Source organism: Aythya ferina (genome assembly GCF_964211825.1).
Source record: "Aythya ferina genome assembly, chromosome: 9".
Lineage (NCBI taxonomy): Eukaryota > Metazoa > Chordata > Aves > Anseriformes > Anatidae > Aythya > Aythya ferina.
Genome location: NC_140305.1, coordinates 13,878,209 through 13,899,886, shown reverse-complemented (window position 1 = coordinate 13,899,886; position 21,678 = coordinate 13,878,209). Strand labels below are relative to the sequence as shown.

At 49.4% G+C, this 21,678-nt stretch overlaps 2 protein-coding genes across 7 annotated transcripts in view; one reads left to right on the top strand and one right to left on the bottom strand.

Moving 5' to 3' along the window:
• Nucleotides 1-106: 106 nt before the first annotated feature.
• STK25 (serine/threonine kinase 25) lies at nucleotides 107-17,258 on the top strand. Its single transcript, XM_084529747.1, has 11 exons — nucleotides 107-291; nucleotides 5,144-5,374; nucleotides 6,923-6,979; nucleotides 8,020-8,128; nucleotides 9,180-9,337; nucleotides 9,606-9,791; nucleotides 9,961-10,106; nucleotides 10,769-10,883; nucleotides 11,174-11,245; nucleotides 13,369-13,505; nucleotides 15,070-17,258. The coding sequence occupies exons 1-11, from the start codon at nucleotides 262-264 to the stop codon at nucleotides 15,107-15,109; spliced, it is 1,281 nt and encodes a 426-aa protein (XP_084385873.1). The 5' UTR covers nucleotides 107-261; the 3' UTR covers nucleotides 15,110-17,258.
• Nucleotides 16,706-21,678, bottom strand: part of FARP2 (FERM, ARH/RhoGEF and pleckstrin domain protein 2) — a 74,847-nt gene continuing 69,874 nt past the window's right edge. For 4 of the 6 annotated variants that reach the window (XM_084529743.1, XM_084529744.1, XM_084529745.1 and 1 more), the window contains 2 exons: nucleotides 21,380-21,531; nucleotides 16,706-20,209 (listed from right to left, as the gene is read on the bottom strand). In XM_084529743.1, the coding sequence (XP_084385869.1) occupies nucleotides 20,119-20,209; nucleotides 21,380-21,531 (243 nt within the window). In that variant the 3' untranslated portion in view covers nucleotides 16,706-20,118. Of the gene's footprint in view, nucleotides 20,210-21,379; nucleotides 21,532-21,678 lie in introns of those variants that run through there. The other 2 variants (XR_014695995.1, XR_014695996.1) reach the window with 1 other exon arrangement.

The following is a 21,678-nucleotide window of genomic DNA, read 5'->3' as shown; positions in this document are numbered from 1 at the left end:
CGTCGCGCCTCAGCGCCGTGTTGTTGCGCTCCCGCCCCCGCCGCGGCCGAGCTCGGTGTCCCGGGGCGGCCCGGAGCTGTGGGGGGGGGGGGCGGCGGCGGCGGCGGCAGGGCCCGGGATGGCTCCGCGCCGGCACCTCCAGCACCGGCAGCAGCACCACCGGCAGCCCTAGGGGCGGCGGGGGGCCCGGGTGGGGGAGGGTCGGTGCCCGCGGGGCCTGTGAGGGGAGCGGCGCCGTGAGGGGAGCGGCGCCCCGCCGCCATGGCGCACCTCAGGGAGTTCGCCAGCCAGGTGAGGGGGCCCCGCGGGCTCTCAGGCCTCCGGGGGGTGCCCGGGCTCGGCCCAGGGGGGCTGGGGGAGGCCTCTAATGGTTTAAAGCTGCAATGCCTTCGGGCTCGAGTGCTGTCTTTCGCATAAACTGCGTCCCCGAAGCGCTTATGGGATTAAATGCAAATGTAGTGCCTGGGTGAGGCACGGTGTGGGGGGGGTGAGGGGACACGGGGAGGTACCCTCTGGCTGGGGGCTGAGCTCTGTAGATGCTCAGTGGGTTGCTCCAAAGGTTTTTGTGCCCGGTGCTCAGTAACAAGGCTTATCAGAGTTGCAGGGGTCTGATCTCTGAGTTGTGCACGTCAGGCACTCCCAGGTTTTGTCATACCATGGCTCTCTGTCTGGTCCCGGGATGGGAAAGCAGTCTGTTGCCCATCCCTTGGGTCTCTTCAGGAATCCTTGGTGGGATCTCACCAAGGATTTAACCGAGGCTCGCTGGCAGAGTGGTAGGAATTGGCCTGAAGGTCCCTTAACCGCATTGTAAGGGGCAGTGGGGAGGTGCTGTGAAAATCGCGAGGCTGTAGGGCTTGGATCGGGATGGCAGGGGCTCGAGGCGTGTTGGATTCCCTGTTCTGTTGCCCACGTGCTGAGTTACCTTAGGCACGTTCTGAAGCTGCTTTACCTCTGTGCCTCTGCTCTCCTGCCTGGGCTTATCAGGTGCTCTTTCTTTTCGCGGTTGCCCTTTGCTGTGTACACACAGCGCAGCGGGCCTCTGGGCTTTGTTGGGAGCTCTTGTCTGCTGGGTGGTGTATTTGTATTACGGTGTTTAAAGCTTTGAAGCCAGCTGTGCTTCCAGTTCTGTTGTTCCTTTATGTGACCTTGAAAAAGCCTCTCAAGTTCCCTGGCCAGTGCTTTCCAACCCTGAGGCAAAAGAATGCTATCTGTGAAGCAAGCTGGCAGTCCCAGACAAATGAGTATATTTGTGTTTCAAAGCGTTGGACAGGAATTCCCCTCTTGTGTATACTCCAGAAGCTCAGAACTGTCTCAGGTTCAGCAGTGTGCACCCATTTCGTACAGGGAAGCTTAAAATGTTTCCAGATCCAAACTTGACTTCCCCAAAGAGGTGGCAGTGCCTGCTGCAGATGTCTCTGGTACGTGGCATGCAACGAGTAGAAATGTTGGATGGGAAGCCTGGAAGGAGAGGAGGCAATGAAGGAAAGGAGGTCAGAAGCTGAGATTTGTTAAAACCACCTTCACCCTTCGTCTGTGTGTGGCAAAGGACAATGGTGTTTGCTTGTTTGGCTGCTTGGCAGGTATTTCTGTCAGAAGTAACATTAAATGCTGCCGTAGCTCCACGTAAAGCTCTGGAGGCTGCCAAACTCCCGGTGGGCTCCTGTTCTTAAAGTAAAGCAGCTCAGAGAGGGACTTGACAGCACCTTTCTTCATACAGACTTCTCCGTTGTAGAACAGGGATTCTGGGCCTGAGCTGCCCCAGGCTGAGGAGCTCTGGCTTCCAGCAGGGTGCAGGCGCTGCGGGTGCAGGGCTGGCTGGCTCGTGATGCTGAATGCAGCTCTTCCAAGAGTCCCAGCTGGATGCAGCCTGGAGAGGAGACCCCGTGGGGGTTCCAACAGTATTTGCTTCAATTCCCAACGCATCTTTCCAGGTTGTAGCTGTGAAATGAGGGCAGATGTTTGTCCTTCTCCAGTCTGCTCTCGGAGCTCAGGGATATCCTGCCCGTCTCTGCAGCTGGAGGTAGCAGAGCTGCCAAACCCTGCGTTACCTGCAGGTTGTCCTCATCCATCTCCTGCTTGTTCTTTCCTCTTCCTGCGTGTACAACCAAGATACTGCTCTGGCTGTTCTCAAAACTCCTCCGTGCCTGTCTCCAAGCCATCTGTAGTGTCTGACTGCTCTCAATGGGGAGAAACAGCGTGAGACCTTTTGCTCCGGATCTGCTGTGTTACTGGCATTCAGGCAGGCAAAAGGGTGCGATGAGGCGCCTGTTCCTCAAGCGCTGCGTGCGTCGCAGCAGGACGAGGAGCCGCAGTCAGTCAGCAAAGCTGACAGATGCTGAGGAGCTTCTTCGGGTCACCTGTGACTGCTTATTGCAGGTGTGAAGTGTTTCATCTGGCTCCTGTTACTTGCTACTAATGATCATTTTTTTTGGGTGTCTTTGCAGCTGTTCAGCTCCAAAATTCAGATTTGCAGACAGGACAGAAATGTGGCAGCTCAAACAGGAGCTGCAATGGACGAGAGCTTCTGAGCAGGTGTCCTGCAGACTGGTGACATTTCATCTGGCTCAGTTTGTGGTGGGAAGGCAGGATTGCCTCTGCCTCCTGCTACCTGGCCGTGCCTTCCATGGCATCTGTGACGGTAGATCACAAGGTATTCTGCTGGGCAGACAGCAGTCTGCTGGAGTTGAGGCCTATTTTTCTATGTCTCACCCCACCGCCTCCTTATTTTCTTTCTCCCTGTTTAGAGAAAGTGGAAAAAAAATCATTAATGGACTCCAGTCTGCAGCAGGAGTCCAGGATACTGTAGCAGTGGCTGGAGTGGCTCTTTCCATCAGGTCATGCTCTTGCCGTGTCACCTAAGGTCTTTGAAGTGTTTCCGGGTCAGTTTTGAAGCGCCAGGCACTGACAGGGTAACTGCAGTACCTACAATTGACCCCGTTCCCCCTTCGTGTGGTGGGCTGTGTCCCTTCTGCCCATCAGTCTCTTGGGCAGAGCTTTCTTGTACTCGTCAGGTAGGGCTGTCTCCTTCACCGCCTCTGCCTGAACCTCCTTGTTCCTCGGAGGACGTGAGAAACCTGTATCTGGTTAGGGAAGCTTGCTCAGGAGGTTGCCCATGATTACAGAGCCTGCAGCACAAGGTGCTGGTTGCCCCGGGAGCCGGCTGCAGCAGCCAGTGCTCTTCTGTTTGATTTCCTGTTCCTGAAGAGTTTCAGTCCTCATGCTTTGATGTGCTGTGCCAGGCTGAGAAGGGGAGCAGTGGCTTACAGCTCATCGTTTCATTTTTTTCATAGAAAAATGATCTAGGGAGGAGGGGAGGAAGGTTTCCTTGCAGGATTCCTGGGGCTCCTGTGGAGCCGGGTGCTGCTAGGAGACAATCCTCGTTCTCTCCCTGATGCGTGGAGGAGCTGATGCGGTGAGTGGCATTTCTGTGGCGCTGTGGGAGGCTGCGAGGTAACATCTAGGCTGCCCTGCTGCCCCTTCCCGTGAAGTCAGCGGAGAGCTGGAAACTGCTGCTGGCTCTTGGGGAGCCTGGGTTAGCCAGACTGTTCTCTCCTGCGCCGCAGCCATCATTCTTGTGTGGTCTTCTGGCATTTCTCAAGCTCAGACCCTTTCCCCATCCCCTCTGCAGTCCCCATTACTCATCCCCAGCTCCTTCCATCCCTGCACATCCCCCCCGGTCTGTTTGCAGCGCGCTTGTTCAGCATGCAGAGGGATATTTGGTTATCCTGTTAGCCTCCTGGGTCTTGGACTGGAGCGCCCGTGATCAGTGGCGATCCCGCTGAGCGAGCTGCCTGTGGAGCTGACCCTACAGAGCTGGGTTAGGGAGGGAAACCACCTGCCAGGACCGCCTGGCTTAATCATTAAGCAGCACCTAGGGCTGCTCGGCAGTGCCCTGCTGCTGGAGGCTGGTGGTGGGTGCAGGAATGCAGCAGTTCACAGATAAAATCTCAGAGATAAAATCTCTGCTCGGCCCAAGGTCCTCGCAAGGGAGCGGTCCCTCCAGGTGACGAGTGTGAGGTGAGACGGAGAAGTGCTGGGTGTGGAGAACTTGCTCCAGCAGCTTGCCTGCTTCCTGCAAGTCAGGCCAGATTTTCCATGGCTTTTGCTTTAAAAAAGATTTTTTTAAAAAAAAAACCTACTCATAAAGCAGAGCAAGACCTCCTGGTCTGCAGCTGGACAGAACAAAATCGAATCAGAAAATCATTCTTACCCCTCTTATCAATGTTCCTCCTGTGAAGGAGTTAAACTTCGAAGCCCAGCTGCTTTTTCAGAGGCAGCACTTCTCTGAGGAGGCCGTTGGTAGCCTCCCAGTGGACGTGCTTATCTCGCGAGGAAAATGCTCCTTGCTCTCGCATCCGGGGGTGCCAGTGAGAGCAGAGGCAGTTCAGAAAAGCAGGGCTGCAGGTGGGGTGTCTGTGCAGCTCCCCCATCTCCTCTGGGGTGGCCGCGTGCCTGGGCTCCGTGCTGCTGGCCTTCCCGAGACGTCAGGCTCTGTCTGAGGAGAGGCTGGGTGCTGCCTGACAGCAGAGCAGGCAGCTGATGGGATTTGATGTTTGTGTTCCCAGCACGCGTTACCCTCCACGTGAGTAGGGTAGAAGTCTTCCAAATCGTTCAAATGTGTGAATGCAGGAAGGCAAACTGGAGAAACGTCCTCCTGAGCCCCCGCTGGCCTCTTCTTGGTGTCCATTTTCCCACCTCAGCCTTTCCACGGAGGCTGGCTCCAGCACACCTTGCCTGCCTTTCAGTCAAACGCGGATGAGCGCTTGCTCGTGGAGCTGCTTGGCACCAGTTTGGTGATTGAGCTGGTTTGTGATTGAGCTGCAGACCAAACCAGTCCTGCCCCAGAAGGGCTGATGCTGTCTGTAGGGGTGCTTGCTGACCTTCTCCTTCCTGGCCTCTCTCCTCTTCCTCCCCCGCCAGTCTGCAGGGGCAGAAAGCTCAGGTAAAAGCCTGCTTTGGTTCTCATCTTGGATATGGCCAGCAATAAATTCCAGCACGTGGAGACCATTTAGGGTATGGAGGTGAATTAAGGCAGGTGAATTGCATGGCGTGGGCAGGGAGGTGTGATGACAAGGGCTCTGGGGGGTATTCACGGTGCTCTCCCCTTCTCTCTGACTTCTCCCTTCCCTCCCTCCTGCTCTAGCACTCCAGGGTGGATCCCGAGGAGCTGTTCACCAAGCTGGAGCGCATCGGCAAAGGGTCGTTTGGTGAAGTGTACAAAGGGATCGACAACCGCACCAAGGAGGTGGTTGCCATCAAGATCATCGATCTGGAGGAGGCGGAGGATGAAATTGAGGACATTCAGCAGGAGATCACGGTGCTCAGCCAGTGTGACAGTCCCTACATCACCCGGTACTACGGCTCCTACCTGAAGGTAGGACAAAGCCGTGGCGATTCTTTTGCCAGCAGTTTGGGAGCGGGTGCTGCAGCTGGTGGTGGGCAGGTGCCCGGCCCGTGAGCGTCAGCGTGGCTCTGCCCGCTGCTTTTGTGTGGTTTTTATTAAAACCTAACCTTTATTAAAACCTGATGCCAGGCTTTAAGGCACTTTCAGGGCACGTGGAAACGAGGTTCCTCACATGGTCCCAAGAGCACTGCAGGGAAGAGCAGACTTTGTGCTGCACAGCTGGGTCCATCCCTGGTCTGACTGTTCTGGAAAGGAAATTTGTGGAGTGCTTTTTGGAAATACCATGGTTTTAAGGTTGTACTGCTGAGGGCTTTATATTTCTAGAAGGATCCAGGCTGTCTCTGGAAAGAAGAAGAGCTTGAAACTGCATCACGATCTTGTGATTGTGTGATACTTCTTCCCAACCCCCTGCCCTCCCAGACAACACAGCGCCAGTTACTTTTGGGTACATAGCGCGTGGAAATCCTTGCCAGGAAGTGGAGTGTGCTCTTCTCAGGGGAATGCCTGTTTCTCTGCTCTAAGTGGGAGCTTAGAGCACTCCCTCCAGCAGCACACAGTTTCCTCACTATGAAATGCTGCTGCCCAAAACTCAAACTGCCCTCTGGGCAGCGCTGCCCATGTTTCCACTGCCCCAAAAAGGCTGCCAGAGCACTGGATATTGTGGATGGCTCAAAACCACTAAGCCAGCTGGACTTACATTGCAAACTAGCCTGCTGGCAGGTACAGGGCAGCACTTACAAATTAACCCATCGAGGACTGCAGCTTTCTTGCAGTGGTCCTGGCCTTGCAGGACCACATTGAGGGGGTGCAGAAGTGATGAAATGGGCAGGATCTGAGTCCTTGAAGGAGCGGTGAAGCAATAAGATATTGCTCCTGTTGAAAACAGGGTCGGGAGTCCCTAATGGAAGCTTGTAGTGATCATCAAAGTGGCCTCCGCGTGCCAGCTGCTGGAGGTGTGTGTGACACTGAGTCTGTAGCAAAGCAGCTCTTCGCCTCTTTGTCCCTTGATAATTCCTGATGTATTTATCAAGGGTGATAATGCGTTTTCTCAGCCTTCTGCCAAAAACACCAAGAAAGCTGAGATTCCATGGGCCTGCTGCTTATCTCCTACCAGGATCTGGTGAACCTCAATCTGGAAATTTCTCCTCTGGGGAGGAAAAGAGCATCTTGCTGACTGTACCCTTGCAATCCCTTTAATGAGATCAAAGGCTGCAAGGCTCTTGTCATTGGCACGATGTGCTTGATCTTTAGGGTGCTGTTGAATGGCTCCAGCCTGACAATATGCATATTGCTATGGGCTGTGTAGTCTGGTGTCTGTGGTGGCACAAAACTTCTTCAGATAGAGCTAAGGACCAAGAGAAGGAAATGTCAAGGGCGGGAGCAGCTCCACTGCTGTCTCTGAGAGCTGTGGTGTGCAGCGTCTCTTGGACTATGTATGGGGGCTGTTCGTGTGTCTCGCTGCCTTGGGTGTTGTGCTTGTCTGCCTGCTCTTATTCCTGTCTTTGCTCTTGCTTGCAGGGCACTAAGCTGTGGATAATCATGGAGTACCTGGGAGGAGGTTCAGCCCTGGATTTGGTAAGTATCTGGTAAGCTGTGGATCCCCAAAAATGTTTGCTGGAGCCTTGGTTTGTGAAATGTCCTCAAGCCACATGCTCACTCGCCACATGACATCTTTTTGACGGCCCTGTGCCTGCAGGGTAGGCAGGGCAGGGCAGGGGAAATGCTTGTACTTGGACAGCTGAGCTCCATGCAGTTCTCCAGGGTGCTCTGCTGCTTTACAGTGGAAAAAGCCACTGAAATGAAATTTGACAGCAGCAAGCTGGTTTTGAGCAACACACACATAGAGCTCACCCAACCAAAGTTACGTGCCTGGAAGGAGCTTTGGAGATTGTTTAGTGCTTGCATGGCATCAAGGTCAGAAGGGATCTGGTCTGCGATCAGGATTTCCAGGTGTTAAACAATACAAATGTCTAACAAGCTGCCCCGGATTTTATGGCAATACAAATGCAGAGTAAACACATGAAAGAAGTTCTTCTGTGCTGTATTCTTTCACAGGATTTTGCTTTTCTCCTTGGGACTAGAAAGCCTGTTTTTCCAGAGCAGTAACTAAGGTCATATAGTGAAAACTGTTGAGTCTGCACTGATTTGGAGGAAGGGTGCAGTTAGGGGGACCTGTAATCAACAGGAGGAGAACTCATTAAAAGGAGGAAAGCTTTGGTACAGTACCCTATTCCCCCACAGCCAGAGGGGAAAAGTTCTCCCTGGTCTGTTGCAATGGCTGAAATTCAGCCCTTGCATGCTAGCAAAGAGGTGTGATCTGGAGAAACTGAAGCTGTTCTGTTCATCAGTGTATTTCCAAGTCAGAGCAAGGCACAAGTGTCCTGCTGTTGTCTGGGAAGCCTTTAACAGACTGGCAGAAAGTCCTCCAAGGATTTTCCATTTAGTGTGGCAGCGCGATGTCCAATGTTCTGCTTGCAGTGTGTGCACCAGGCTGTGCAGTAGGTACTTCCCGCTGAATATGACCTGCTTGGCAAAAGGTTTCCAGGTAACAAATGGAGAGATTTGTGATTCCAAGGCATCGCTCACCCCAAAATCATCTTCCTGCCCTTTTTCAGCTAAAACCAGGGCCCTTGGAGGAGACTTACATAGCTACTATCCTGAGGGAAATCCTAAAGGGCTTGGATTATCTACACTCTGAGAGGAAGATCCACAGGGACATCAAAGGTAAGAGGAATTTCCTTTACAAGAAGCAGAGTGGCGATCTCCACTAAGACAGATCCCAAAGTGTTACACAGAACTAATCACAGAAGTTTCAAAGACTGTCTCCTAGTACTGCTTTCCCTGTTGGGTTGCTTGTTTCTGAATCTGGTGTTTGTCACTTCATTGCAACTCATGTTTTTTGTCTTTAAGGTGTAGAGTAGCAGTAAGGGTCTGTAGCTCTTTGGCATTTGCAGTTTGGGCAGGCAGGGGGGCTTTAGCAAAGGAATCAGTGAATGGTGTGCTCAAATATCAGCTGGCTCCCAGTTATGTCTTTATTGCTGGACCCCATCACATGTGTTAGCTGGTCATCATGTAATGAACTGCCAGGGTCCAAAGCCCTAGAAAATCAGGGTAGCCTGCATTGTCTTACCCTGCTACTGATTTTCCTAGGCACTGGCTCTGTGCAGCGCACCTGAGGAGCAGTCTTGCGCTGAGCACAGGGCACCAAAGGAAAGCAGGAGGGCAGGACAGTGCTGTGTAGGTGGTGGCCAGAGCTGGATGCTAAGTGCTCCGACCCTCTGCTGAGGGCGTGTGAACAAACAGCAGAGAAACCTCGTGTCATCTCAGCCAGGAGATGTGTAGGGAACCTGCGCAGTGAGGCTCTCTTCTACCGAGTGGGAAGCAGTACAAAGCCAGGACAAGTGAGCTGCTTTGAAGGATCTGCAGCTTAACTTGTGCTGAATGTTGCTCTGAAAAAAACCATCAAGACCATTTGAGGTATCTCAGGCCAAATTGCCTCCTGTTGGCAGGAATCGCATCTAGTTATTGTGTGGCCCTTTGTATCTACTCCTTGCTACTGCCCCGGAAATATTCCCCAACCATATCTACAAATTTGTTCCGTGTTACCCAGCAAAAGGTCAGAACATGGGAATGAATCTGATACTGGAAAATCCAAACTGAGGGTTTCCATGGGGCAAACGGGGATGTTATGGGAGGGCCCTTCTCAGTGCTCAGTTCTGTGTGGGTTGCAGATCATTCAGAAACCATTGGGCTTACTGCTTGTTTGTGTGAACAGCTGCCAACGTGCTGCTTTCGGAACAAGGAGATGTGAAACTGGCTGACTTCGGGGTGGCCGGACAGCTGACGGATACACAGATCAAGAGGAACACCTTTGTTGGGACTCCATTCTGGATGGCACCAGAGGTCATCAAACAGTCTGCTTATGACTTCAAGGTGAGCTGGGAGCAAGAGAACAGTCGCTGCTTGGTACTGCTCTGTGTAGTGCTAGGGTTAATGCAGGGACTGGAAGTGCTGCTTGTAGCAAGAACAATGCTTTCCTGCTATGGTTCGGGATCTGTTGCAGAAATTTGTCTGTTAAACGTGAAGCATCCTGTCTGATTTTATGTTATGAGCCCTTCAGCTGTGTCAAAGCTGCATGCTTCCATGTTGTAGAATTGCTCCTTGCCCTCTTTTGCAGTCACTGTTCTTGCTCCTCTCTCAGGCAGACATCTGGTCCCTTGGAATCACAGCCATTGAACTAGCAAAGGGAGAGCCTCCGAATTCTGACCTGCATCCTATGAGGGTTCTCTTCCTGATCCCCAAAAATAACCCTCCAACACTCGAGGGTCACCACAGCAAGCCCTTCAAGGAGTTTGTGGAAGCCTGCCTCAATAAGGATCCTAGATTTGTGAGTATTGCTGTCCACCTCAGAACCCGGGTAGAGTATTTTAGAGGCAACGCATCCTCTCTGCTGGAGAAAAAGAAGTGCTGAGCTTGCAGAGTGGACAGGGAAGCCTGGCGAGTAGTGTAGTGTACAGACACTGTTAGATGCAGATTGTTTTTCTTATTTGCTCCAGAGGCCAACGGCTAAAGAGTTGCTAAAGCACAAATTCATCACACGCTACACGAAGAAAACCTCATTCCTAATGGAGCTGATCGATCGGTTCAAGCGCTGGAAGTCAGAGGGCCACGGAGAAGATTCAAGTTCTGGTGATTCTGACATGTACGTGTGAATTCCCTGCAGGGGGTTGTCCCTGCTAGACCGTGTGTGCTGGGGCAGCCTGCTGCAAGCAGCTTGGGTCCTTTTCCCAACCTGGGGTGGGGATCATCTGTAGTTCGGGGAGGCCTGAGAGCTGCTGCTTACGGGAGGAGGTAGCTGCTGCCTGAAGGAACAGGCTTTTAGCTCCTCTTCAGTGGGACCCGGTTGTCTGTACTCCTCTTAGTCTTACACTCCCTTTGAGTATAAGAAAACAAAAGTATTAAGAAGAAACATCTGTGTGTAACTGGTAAAACAAGGCTCTTGTTGCCTGTATGTTATGCACCTTCAGTTAAAAAAATAAAATAAAATAGCCTTTCAAAGAGTTACAGGCTTTATAACTGTGGCAACAGGTGGGGTATGTGGTTTTGTGTCTTCATGTAGGTGAATTCATGAGGTGGTTGTAGTGATTTGGAAACATATTGGCACAGGTCTGTGATGCTGTATGTGGGCTGTAGAGACTGACGTGGTTTCTCTTTAGGATTTTCTCTGGGGTAGGGAAATGCTTGAAGCCCTGTGGTGATACAATGATCAGGTGAGGGAGAGCTTGTGCCTGCGGGAATGCATGGGTAAAACGTAGCGTGTATGGAGCTGAGGCTTTGTCTTGACCTTCCCCTTTGTGTTTGCAGTGATGGAGACACGGAGGATGGAGACCAGGGTCCAATCTGGACATTCCCACCAACTATTCGTCCCAACTCCTTGAGCAAGCTGCACAAAGGAATGGCTCTGCACGGTTCCCAGAAGGTCTGTTTGTTGTCTGTTCCTTCAGAAGTGGGCTGAACTAAAACAAGCTCTGAGGGTCTTGGGGAAACTGCCAGTGACTCACGTTCTAAAACTTACTGTTGTCTGCTATCAAGGGCTAGTGCTCCAGAGCTGCATCATCCACATCCTTGGGGTAATGCAAGCTGTAGTTTTCCTGAGACCTGATAAAGGGGCTGCTGTTGAGGTGCTAAGAAATTATCAAAGGCTTAGTGGTTTGCATGCCCTGGAAACTGTTGCCTGTGCTTGAAAATTCTTTTCATGTTGCTTTCTAGCCTACCGAGCCCATCAAGAGGCAGCCACGGTCACAGTGTCTCTCCACGCTTGTTCACCCAGTCTTTGGGGAGGTGAGTACGAGACTTTGCTGTCTGTGGTGGCTGGAGATGAAGAGAGACCTGCCGTGGATATGTGAACATGAAGGGTTTGGAGAAGGGAAGTGGGGTGAGGTAGCCCGCTCCTTAACCCCACTATCATACAGTCACAACTATCGCTAGCATGCCAAGACCAAGGTGGTACCTGCTGTATGGTGTCTGGAAGGTAGACAAAGAAAAGGGGTTTGGAAAGTCCACCCTGTTCCCATTCCTTGCTTTGTGGATGTGGAGTTGAACTAAAAGCTACAATTATTGACGGGATAGTTTCAGTAATTTTGTCTTTCCAAGTGGCTGGTGTTTTAAGGGAGCAAAAGCAGAAAATGATTATCGGGGTGGCTACAGGCTGCAGCTGCTGCTCCCAGCAGGACAGTAGGACATGAGGGTCTGCTTAGAAAGAAAGAACTTACACAGACACCATGTGTCAGGGCCCTCTGTGTCTTTTCTTGAGGTGCTGGTGACAGAAACCTTTCTCTCATCATAATGACTTGCTCTTCCGTATCCTGATCCTGTTCCGGGGTGGCCCCGCACAGGGCTGAGCTTTTTTTCAAGGATGGTCTCTGGACTTGAACTTTCTTCTCAGGTCTAGTGCTGTGTGGAAAGAGGGTTTTGCAGGGCAAAAAAAGCAGAGTCTGATCTGAAAAGCAGGCATTTGGTGCTCTTGAGACAGCACTGCTTAGGAAACTGAGAATGTTGCTCACTGGCCTCTTCTGTAGTCTGCTGGGCTTGACTTTCAGAGGCAGAAAGCCTAGGTGTCATAGGCCTAGACCTGTGTGGTAAAAAGGGGTACTTCTGGTTTCTGATGCAGGCAGTTTGATCATACAGCATAGTCACTGACTGCTTCTCAGTCCTTTCTGTTTAGGAGCCTTTTGGGGTGGGGAGCACTTGGAGCTCTGAGCTCTTCCAACCAGTGAGAGCGTCTTTGTGCTTCTCACCAACCTTGCTGTGCCAGTTCCCTGTGGGAGGTGACTTCTGGGCCTTTCCTTCCTGCTGCTTTGACTCCCTTGCCCCGGGTTCTGGGGCTCAGCTGAGGCTGTGTCCCTGAGCAGCACCCCGCTGGCGAGGCAGCAGCTCCTGGCTGCAGCCCTTTGTTTCTGCTGGGGGACTTGGGGCATGGGGCTGGCTCCAGCTGGGGGTTAGCATTCATCTCTTCTCCTGGGGCCAGAAAGCAGGACAAGGTGAGCTCTAACGAGAGAGGCTGATCCTCAAAGTGCAGGCAAAGAATTGTGACGCTTATGGAAAGCTCCTTATCGGCACAGCCTAATTGAACCGGGCAGTGGTTAGCTGGCAGACACTTCTCGTTCAGCAGAAGGTTTTGATTGTTGTTCAGGCCACTGCATAATGGTGCACACTGGGAAGGGGCATTAGTTGCTAAAGTGGAGAAGGTGGGGACGTGTAGAAAATAGGACTGTGGGTTTTCCAGTGACACACTCCTTCAGGCTCAACATCAGTATTTCTGTAATGATGGAGGTTTAGCTATTTCAAATTGTAATGATGAAGATTTAGCAGCTTCAGCTTAACAACAGGAATCATGTGCAAGCAGACTTGCTACTGCTGAGGCCCCTTCAGAGCATGCTAAAAATGATAAATGCAAACAGGCTTTTCACTTAGGTCATACACTGCACACAGAGGTCTTGGTGTGTGGGCTTTGTTCCCTTGGGACAGCTCTCTCGGTGAGGAGTAATTCTGGCCGTAGGGTATTTTCTGCCTTTCCTTTCTGGAAGCCTTTACATGAGTCTGGGTGCTAAGCTGTCCTTAGCAGCAAAGGTGACTGTACTGGTTTAGATATGGCTGGAGTTCTTTGCTGTGTTGCTACTCCTGTGGTTTTGGGGCTGTTGATCCATTGCTAATATTGCTTAGGTTCTACATCAGAGCCTGCTTTATAAGGACTTCAATTGCTATTAGTACCTGGAGGAAAGCCTGAATTCCAGATATCAGCCTTCTATCTTCTAGATTGCAAAAAGACTTTTTTTTCTTTTTTTTTTTTTTTCTCCGAGGAATGTGGGTGTATTCCTGCACCCTTGTGGAATCATCCTAAAGGGGAAAGGGACTTAATGTCTGCACTGCCTGACAAGCTAACACGCTGTTCCTGGCTTTTGCAGCTTAAAGATAAGCACAAGCAGACTGGAGGCAATGTGGGAGCTATGGAGGAGCTGGAGAACGCCTTTAGCTTGGCCGAGGAGTCCTGCCCAGGCATCTCTGACAAACTGATAGCACACATGGTGGAGCGGGTACAAAGGTGAGTGCCCTTGAGAGTGCAAGCTGAGCGGAGCTGGAGTGAACTGCACCACGGTCATACCCTGTAGCTAATACCCTGTAACTATGTTCAAATTTGCTACTGAGCAATTAGGGCACCTAAGATGTGAATGCTGGTGACAGTTGACCCAATAGCCAGAGTCACTTCTAAGTATTTTCCATTTAATGGAAGCAGTTCTTCCCGCCTTGAGTCTTGTCTCACATTGAACAAGTTCCTGTGGTGTAGGTGAAAGTAGCAGAGCACAGCAAGATGCTGCTGCTCGCCTTCATCCTTCATGTGACATCGTGGTGGTCCTGTTACCCATGTGGTGAGGACAGTGCAAAATGTCATCAGGATCACTTGTGGAATAGAGAAATCTGATTCACTGTAGGGCATGTGCTTTATTGCACTACTTGCAGTTGGTTGTTTTGCTTGCTCACTTTCACGTATCAGGAATCTTTATTCCTACTGAAGGGAATTAGTTATTAAGCCAGTGAAGGAGTATAGTCCAGTAGAATTAATTAAGCTCTGTGCTGCCCGATAGGTGCTGTGCCAAACTTGCCCCCACTACTGGCACCATGTTCAGTCACATCTCTAGTGCAGTGTCAGGTCCTGTTCCCAGCTTTATTAGGCTTTATTTAGCATTAATGTGGCTTTTCTCCCTCTCACAGTAGGCCATCAGAAAATTTCCCTCTTTCCTGACTAACCAAGGAACTTTACTTCTAGCTTACTAACCAGTGGGGGGCCAAATGTTAAGTATCTTGCTGTTTGTATGACCAAAGGAGCCACTCTGTGCTCTAGATGGTAATGGAAATCCAATCCAATCCATGTATCCTTGAATTTGGGCTTTCTAAGCTTTTATTTCTGGTGGCTTTAAGCTGGCTTAGTTGCTGCATTGTAGCTGAAGTGGCAATTAGGCTGTCAAGTGCAAAAAAAACCCACACCATTAGATACTAAGGACTGGAAATGCTGACCATCCCTGAGGCTTTCTGTTACTAAGTCATTAAAGCTTTCAAGCAAATCTGCTGGGGGCTTGCTCATCCCTCAGAGCAGGAAAGAGAGCTCTCCTCTCTGTTGAGAGCAGAGGTCACAGAATGGACGCGTCCTGCTGATGCTTGCAAAGGTTTTGGCCCCTAGCTGAGCAGGGGATGCTGAGATGTGCCTTGGGTGACTGCAGATCAGCTGCCCCGTGTCTCTGACTCGTAGCAGCCTAGCAATGGCAGCGCAGGATGGGGCAGAGGCATTAGATTGGTGCTTGTTTGGAGGTTTGTAAAATCTCAGAGCTGCTTGTTTGCTTCTTGCTGTAGAACAGCAATGCTCCAAATTTCTTGTTAGCCTCAACTTGAATCTTAAAGGCATGGGGGGGGGGGAAAGCACCTTCTTGGCTGTTTTGTTAAATTGTTGTGTTTTCCTTTCAAGATTTACAGCTTTATCTAGATAGAAAAAATTAGATTTGTCTCTCAGTCCCCAGAGAGGGCGGTCAGGGCAGTGTGCATGAGCAGCCTTCAGGTGCGGGTTTTCCCTGGGCAGCAGTGACCTGCTCCCCCTCTTCTGTTCTTCCTCGCAGGTTTTCACACAGTCGGAACCACCTGACCTCTGCCCGCTGACACAGACATTCCCTGCTGCTGTTTTAAGGGGGGGAAGGATTTTTTCCAGCTTCATAAGAACTACATCTCTAATCCAGACCACCATCTGCTGTTGGATGTAACATTGTGTTACGGACTCCAGGACATTTCAGAGCCTTCATATTACACGTGTTTCCATGATAACCCAGGGTGGGGTTCGCAATGCAAGTACAATTTAGACCTTTTGCAGAGCCCATGATGGGTGGTCTAATTGTTTTTACGATGTAATCAATGCAGTTTTTAATTGTTTCCCTATGGATGTATCCATGTTGGCTTGGTTTGATTCACAGCTTGTTACTGATAAATGGCGCCTGCTGGAAGAAGGGGAGATTGTCTTCCCTTCAGTTATGTTTCAAAGTGCGATGGGTTTAGCCTCCAGCCCTTCCTAAAGAAGTGTTTGTGAGCAGTTATGTGTGAATGCAGGTATGTTTGCAAGCTCTAGATGCACTACAGCCTCTGGGAAAGTTAGAACAGCTCTCCAGTTGTTCTGGAGGATTGTTTCGACTCCTTCGTACACTAGTAAAGAGAAGCTTTTAAACTACAGCAGCAGACAGGAAAAAATGTGTAGGTTGCTGCTGCTCTTTCCTAGCTTGTTTCACAAGAGGATGGGTTTGACTGCTGCTGTTTTGTCTTTGGGACATCGTTTTGTATTAAGCCTTGGTTTGTCTAATTCAGGCAACAGCAGAACTCGCCTTGGGTCTCTAGTGGCTGGGCAAAGCGGTTACATTTGGTTTGGGAGCTGCTGGAGTTCCCTTCCTTGGTGCTTTCTGCAGCTGAAGGGATCAGATACTTGGCTTTTGGCAGTCCTCACCTTTAAGCTCAGTGAACACCTACTGCATGTGCTCAAATGTTGTAGAAGGATTAAAAAGGGAGTGGAGGGGAACACGACAGCCAGAGCTCAGTACTGCCAGGGCTTCAGCTCTTCGAGAGGCAGTACTACACCATGTAGCAGTGCTTGAGGCAAGACTCCAATTGGAGGGCTAGCAGCAATGGTGTCTGTATGCTGTGGTTGAGAGTTTGCAAAAAAAGAAAAAGGAAAAAAAAAAAAAAACTCTAGGCCTCTCTCCTCCTCTTGTCACTTTACTGCTCTTCCTTCAGCTGGGGATGTAATCCTGCTGAAGCCAGGGCTCTGCTCCAGTGTGGTGGTGTTTGCTAGCAGAGGGATGAAAGCATCTGTGGCCCTAGTGCCTGCTTAGAGGTATTCCGGTGGAGCCATCCCAAGTAGCTTTGCTTTCTGTATAGTACTAGTTTATAAAACAAGTTTTTAATTCAAATTGATACCATCTATACTTTCAAGGTCTAGAAGGAGACTTAGGAGAGTAACTTCTGATAGCTGGTTGCTTAGCAATCTGCTCTCTAATTGTAAAGGTTTTCCCATAAAGTCAGCAGGACCTGAGACATGCAGATCTTTCTGTCTGAGTGTTTGTGTGTGAATGATGTGGCTCACCCCAAAGCCACTGAGAACAACAGCTGCAGCTGTTCAGCATTTTTTTTTTTTTACAGACAGATAGGCCACATGGTTAGCAGTAAGGCTTGGTTTTTGGTACTTTGATTCAGACCTGCGGATTGTAAGTGCTGGGCTAAAAGTAGCTCAAAAGGAGCATACATTCCCTCATCCCTGAGTGCTGCATTCACTTTAGCTTATGCCTGTCCTTTGCTGTTCCTCTCTGATGGGTAAATACAGGCTTGGCAAACACTATGCTCTCGTCTGGCAGAGAGAAGGTGCTGCTGGTTCATCTTGCTGGACAGCTGCTGCAGAGTGGTGTTTCACTGTGAGGTGAGCAGGCTTGGAACCTGTATTTATGAAGAACAGAACAAACCCATTTCTTTCCCTCTGGAGGAGGAGGAGAAGTTGTTAATGTACAGAAACAAAACTTACTGAGGTGGAAGGCAGAGGCTGCAGCCTAGCAGAAAGGGCTCCTGCTGCTTTTAAAGTTGCTGTTCATGACAGTAGCAAATTGTGTCAGTAAGGTACCTTGTATTATTACTCACATGCACTGCAGTGTAATGAGTAATTTTTTTTAAAGGAAACAATCCCCACAAACTTTGTCCAGTATTCAAAGCAACAATGGTTTTAGTTTTTAAAAACGTTGAAAGGGATCTGCCACTTTCAATAAAGTAATGAAACGAAGGAAGTTGGTGTAACTTTTTTTCTTACTAGGTTAAAAAGTATTCAAGCTGTGCTTTCTTTGTATTGTCTGGTCTTCCCCTACAGCATCCAGCCATGTGTACTACCAGCAGTGATTGGAGGATCAGTTGATGGTAGGTGTTCAGTCTCTGGATTAGCCATGCAAGTACCTATGAGTTATGTACTAACACCTTCAGGGTGTATCCTTCTGCTGTGTTCTTTGGTTCTTCTTTTATGATACAGAAACAGCTTTTGACATTTATGAGATAGAAAAACAAGTTGGGGTGAAGAGATTACTGGAGCATGCAAAAAATGCCTCCAAGCTGCTTGCTTAGAGCGAGGCTGGCTTGTTACCATTCATGCAGTGTCTGGTAACATAGGGTACACCTCACAGTTTAATTTTTAAAGGGTTGTGCTAGAGAAATGGACCGCTGGTTTATGGACATAATTTTAAAAAAAGTATCCAATTTTCAGCAGGCAAGCTGTCAGTGCAGGTACAAATACGAGGCTATTTCACCCCAGGCAAAAAAGACTGCGCTCCCCTTTTCTCACCCTGCTCTCAGAAACGTGCATTTTTCTACCTTTCCTCTCTTCTGGCAGTTAGCCACGTATAATGTCATGCTATACATGCCAGAGCATGTGAACCCAACAATGCTGCCTTCTGGCAACCACAGCTTGCTTTTGGGGACTCCAGGGCCTCTCTGAGCATGCTGCTACACAGCTGCTTCGGTTCCAACCACAGCCTTGAGCTGCTCCCCCTCAGCTGGTGCCACTGAACCATGACAGAGGTGAGCACTTCTGGGCCTGGGGGTCAGTGCCGTCCTGCTGCTGCTGCTGGCTCACAGCTGCTGCTGGGGGAGCTCAGAACCATAGTCCTGGCAGCCTAGTGAGGAACTCAACCCTGGTACCAATATTTTGAAGCCTGGTGCTAGAAAAGGCTACAGTAAGTAACTGCCCCTAGCGGCTGCTGGCAGGGAACCTACCTGTTCCTGCAGAGGTTCCCTGCAGTAGCCCAGCAAATGGTGCTAATTGCACAGGGATGCTCTCATTAAAGAGGAAAATGCTCCTGCTGAAAGACTTCAGGTGTTACCTTGACAGAGGCACAGTCAGCACCATCCAGGAAAACCACTGAAAGTAAAAACTCATTAATAAAAAGTGAAACCTCTTCTGTTAGGGCTGAGAAAAGCAAGACTTCTGTGGCCACGCTGTCCCCTCTCCCCGGAGCGTGGCCCCTGGCAGGGATAGTGAGCTCAGGAATAAGAGGCTGAGATAGGTTTGTATCAAGATGCTATTTACTTTCAACAGTCATTCAGCTGGATTATAACATATCTAGTCAATCCATATGTGTACACCTATGACAGTTATTTTTTTTAAAAAAGACACTAATAAATTAAGTACATATAACTTACAGGGACAATGGTCATTGTGACAGTGGTAGTGAAGAGTGGATCTGCAGTCACCTGTCTTCCCTACAAGGCAAATGCCAAGTGAGCAGTCTGGAAAATTCCTCTTAAGCCTCCTACCTGCAGTCTCAGACCACAACCCCTAAACAGCCTTGGAGAATGCACAGGTCAGCCTCTGTATGTCCCATTTTCACAGGGATCTCAGCAATCCTCCATCCTCAAAACAAGCAACACTTTCTTTTGTCTTTCACTACACTACTTCCTTGTTCCTTTTTCTACTACGCAAATACTAAAATAAAAGCTCATCAAAACCATGTCCAACAGCAGTGTATGGCATTTACCTTATTTCAGTCCATCGGTAGAAGCAAACAAATATGACAGCTTTACAAAAACAAACTGCAACCATTTCAGCTTTAATACAGAGATTTAATAGAGTCCTCACACACTAATTCTCCATCTAGAATCCAGTGACTTTTACACCTTCATTAGAAATGGAAGATGGATCCCACCCCATATTTAAAGGTATGAACAGGGATTTTCAAAAGTCTTTATGTAACAGAAGCACAAGCAACAGTGACTTTCAGAGAACCTTGTTCTCCTGTATTGCTTAAATGCCTTGAAAATATCACCCACATAAGGGTGAAGAGTGTTTGCCATCCCATGCCTTAAGTAATGCCTACTACAGGATAAAAGAACTCTGGAGCTGTGATATGAGAATAGCAAGTGACCCTCTCAGCATGCACCATAGCAGAGTTTGGAGGAAAAACCATGCACCCTACCTGTACCAACCCGCAATATACTGACATCTCAACAGCTGAGTTCATTCCTCCCCCTTCCCCTGGAAAATCATTGTCTTGGCAGCTTCCAAGTAGCAGAACTGTTCTATAAGAGCTGCTGTTTCTGCTCCCAATGAACTCTTCAAGCTGTATGTATCTGTGGGTCCCCCGTTAGTCTAAGGCGAGTATGCCGGCAGGTTGATGTTAACAGCAGCAAGACTGGCTGTGCAGCCAGCCACGAGCATCCAGGGAAGGGAACTGCTGGGAGCCACAGCAAGCCTGACACCAGCACTGTGAGCTGGTCACACCACTGACAGCCGCTGGTTTCCTCCCACACGTGCGGATCATCCAGTCAAAACGTAAAAACAAGGTGGCATTTGCCTTCAGGGCAGGCAAGGGTGTTACTGTACAGGTACAACTGGACCAATATACCTTCCACAATGTGTGCACACCAAAGCTCTGCGGTTGTTAGGTTCTCTCTAAGTGGGTTCAACTGGAGCAGACCTGACCCTCTCCCATACCCTTCAGAGTGGATGTGATCCCTGTCTGCAACTCCCTAGCTCCCCCGTTCCATACCAGGTGGAAATGAGCTTCCTGGTTCTTTGCTTTCTCAACTCCAGAGACTCCTGTTTCCACCCGCATCCTTTCCTGATGTTTATGGCAGAGATCCAGCTCTGCCCCGCTTCAGTCTGAGTGACTATCCTTCTTGTCCTGGGGAAGCAAGAGACTTGACCTTGCAGGAGAGCTGGTTGCCCTCTTGATCACCTCCATCCACCTGGCAAGAAAGGAGTAACAGGGCATTAGAAGTGCTTAGCCCCTCCCTCACTGACACAATCTCATGCTTTTGTTATGAGTAGGATTACTTTTACCAAACCTCATGAAATATCTGTTTCTGACCACAGAGTTGTGGCAAATACACTGCAGAACATGGCTGCCTGTTCAAAGAACAGCTCTGCAATGCTTTGAGCTCCCAAGAGCTTTTATTAGAGCAAATTGTGTTCTCTTATAACTGTACAGGAAGTGTTTATCTGAGGAGGACGAGCTACCAACATTTTTCTTAGTGGTATGGATTGTTTTTCTTACAATCAGCTAGGTTACAGACTTGCTCATATGGCATAAAACAAAGCAACAATGAAGGAAACAATACAAACAGCAACTGTGAATTACATTTTTTCCTCTTGAAATTACTCTATGAAACCAGTTAAAGAACACAACTCTGCTGTCTCAGGTAACTGATATGTATGCTGCTCACAAGCGTGTGATGCTCTTCCCAAGGAAGGGGAAAGTACATGGTGTTTTCTCTTTCTGACTAAAAACACACTCAAACAAACAAGCATAAACCTCAAGAAATACCCTGCAAGGCAAAAAGCAACACAAGGGTTTTAAACAGCTAATGTAATAGCAAAGTTTTGTATGTGATGGATTTTAAACACAGTTCACTTTGGACTGTATGTGTAAGCCCGTGAAAACCTTTATTACAGAGAAAGCAGTAAACTGAGAAGCACCACAGCACTCACTGCTCTCAGCCTTGTGTTATAACTTCTCTTTCTTTAGAGACTGAGAGGAGGAAAAAAAAAAAAAAAAGGTATTCTTACCATAATTTTTAATGAACTATAAATCTGACTCCCTAGACCCAGTGAGGCTGAGCATCTCACAGCCCTTCCATCTATGTTGCTCCCCAGCCCCAAGAAAGCTTCAGACTGGAGAGAAAGCAGAGCCTACAGCTCTAGGTGTAACCATCAGCCTTCCCCTGCAAGGACAGGGGTTCTGGTTATGGGTACGAAGAAGAAGGAAACTTCATTACTGAGGATGTGCTGGGTGTTCAGTAAGGTCAGTCAGACCAGGAAGTAGTTGGGAGTAAAGAGGGGGCTCTGCATTATCAACCAGTGAGTTAACAGCACGTTATATACTAAGAAATATATAGAGAAAAAAAACGTAAAATTACCTCTCAAAGGTGTATTTGCTCTCAGCCCTGAAGAAATAAACGTGGGATTTGAACTGCAGCTTGAAGACATAATCCTTCTGAATGCCATCTGCCTCTACAGGGGAGCTGACTGCATAGCCCAGCAGCGGGAGACTGGCCAAGGGATAATCGTCCTGGAAGAGCCAAACAGCACGGCCGTACTGCGAGACATCCCCTGCCACACAGCTCCCAACACTCTGCTGCACTGTAGAGTTCAGGGGCTTTGAATTTTTGCTTAGGAGCAAACTGGAGGAGGAGCTGCCTCTATCTCTCGTGAAGCC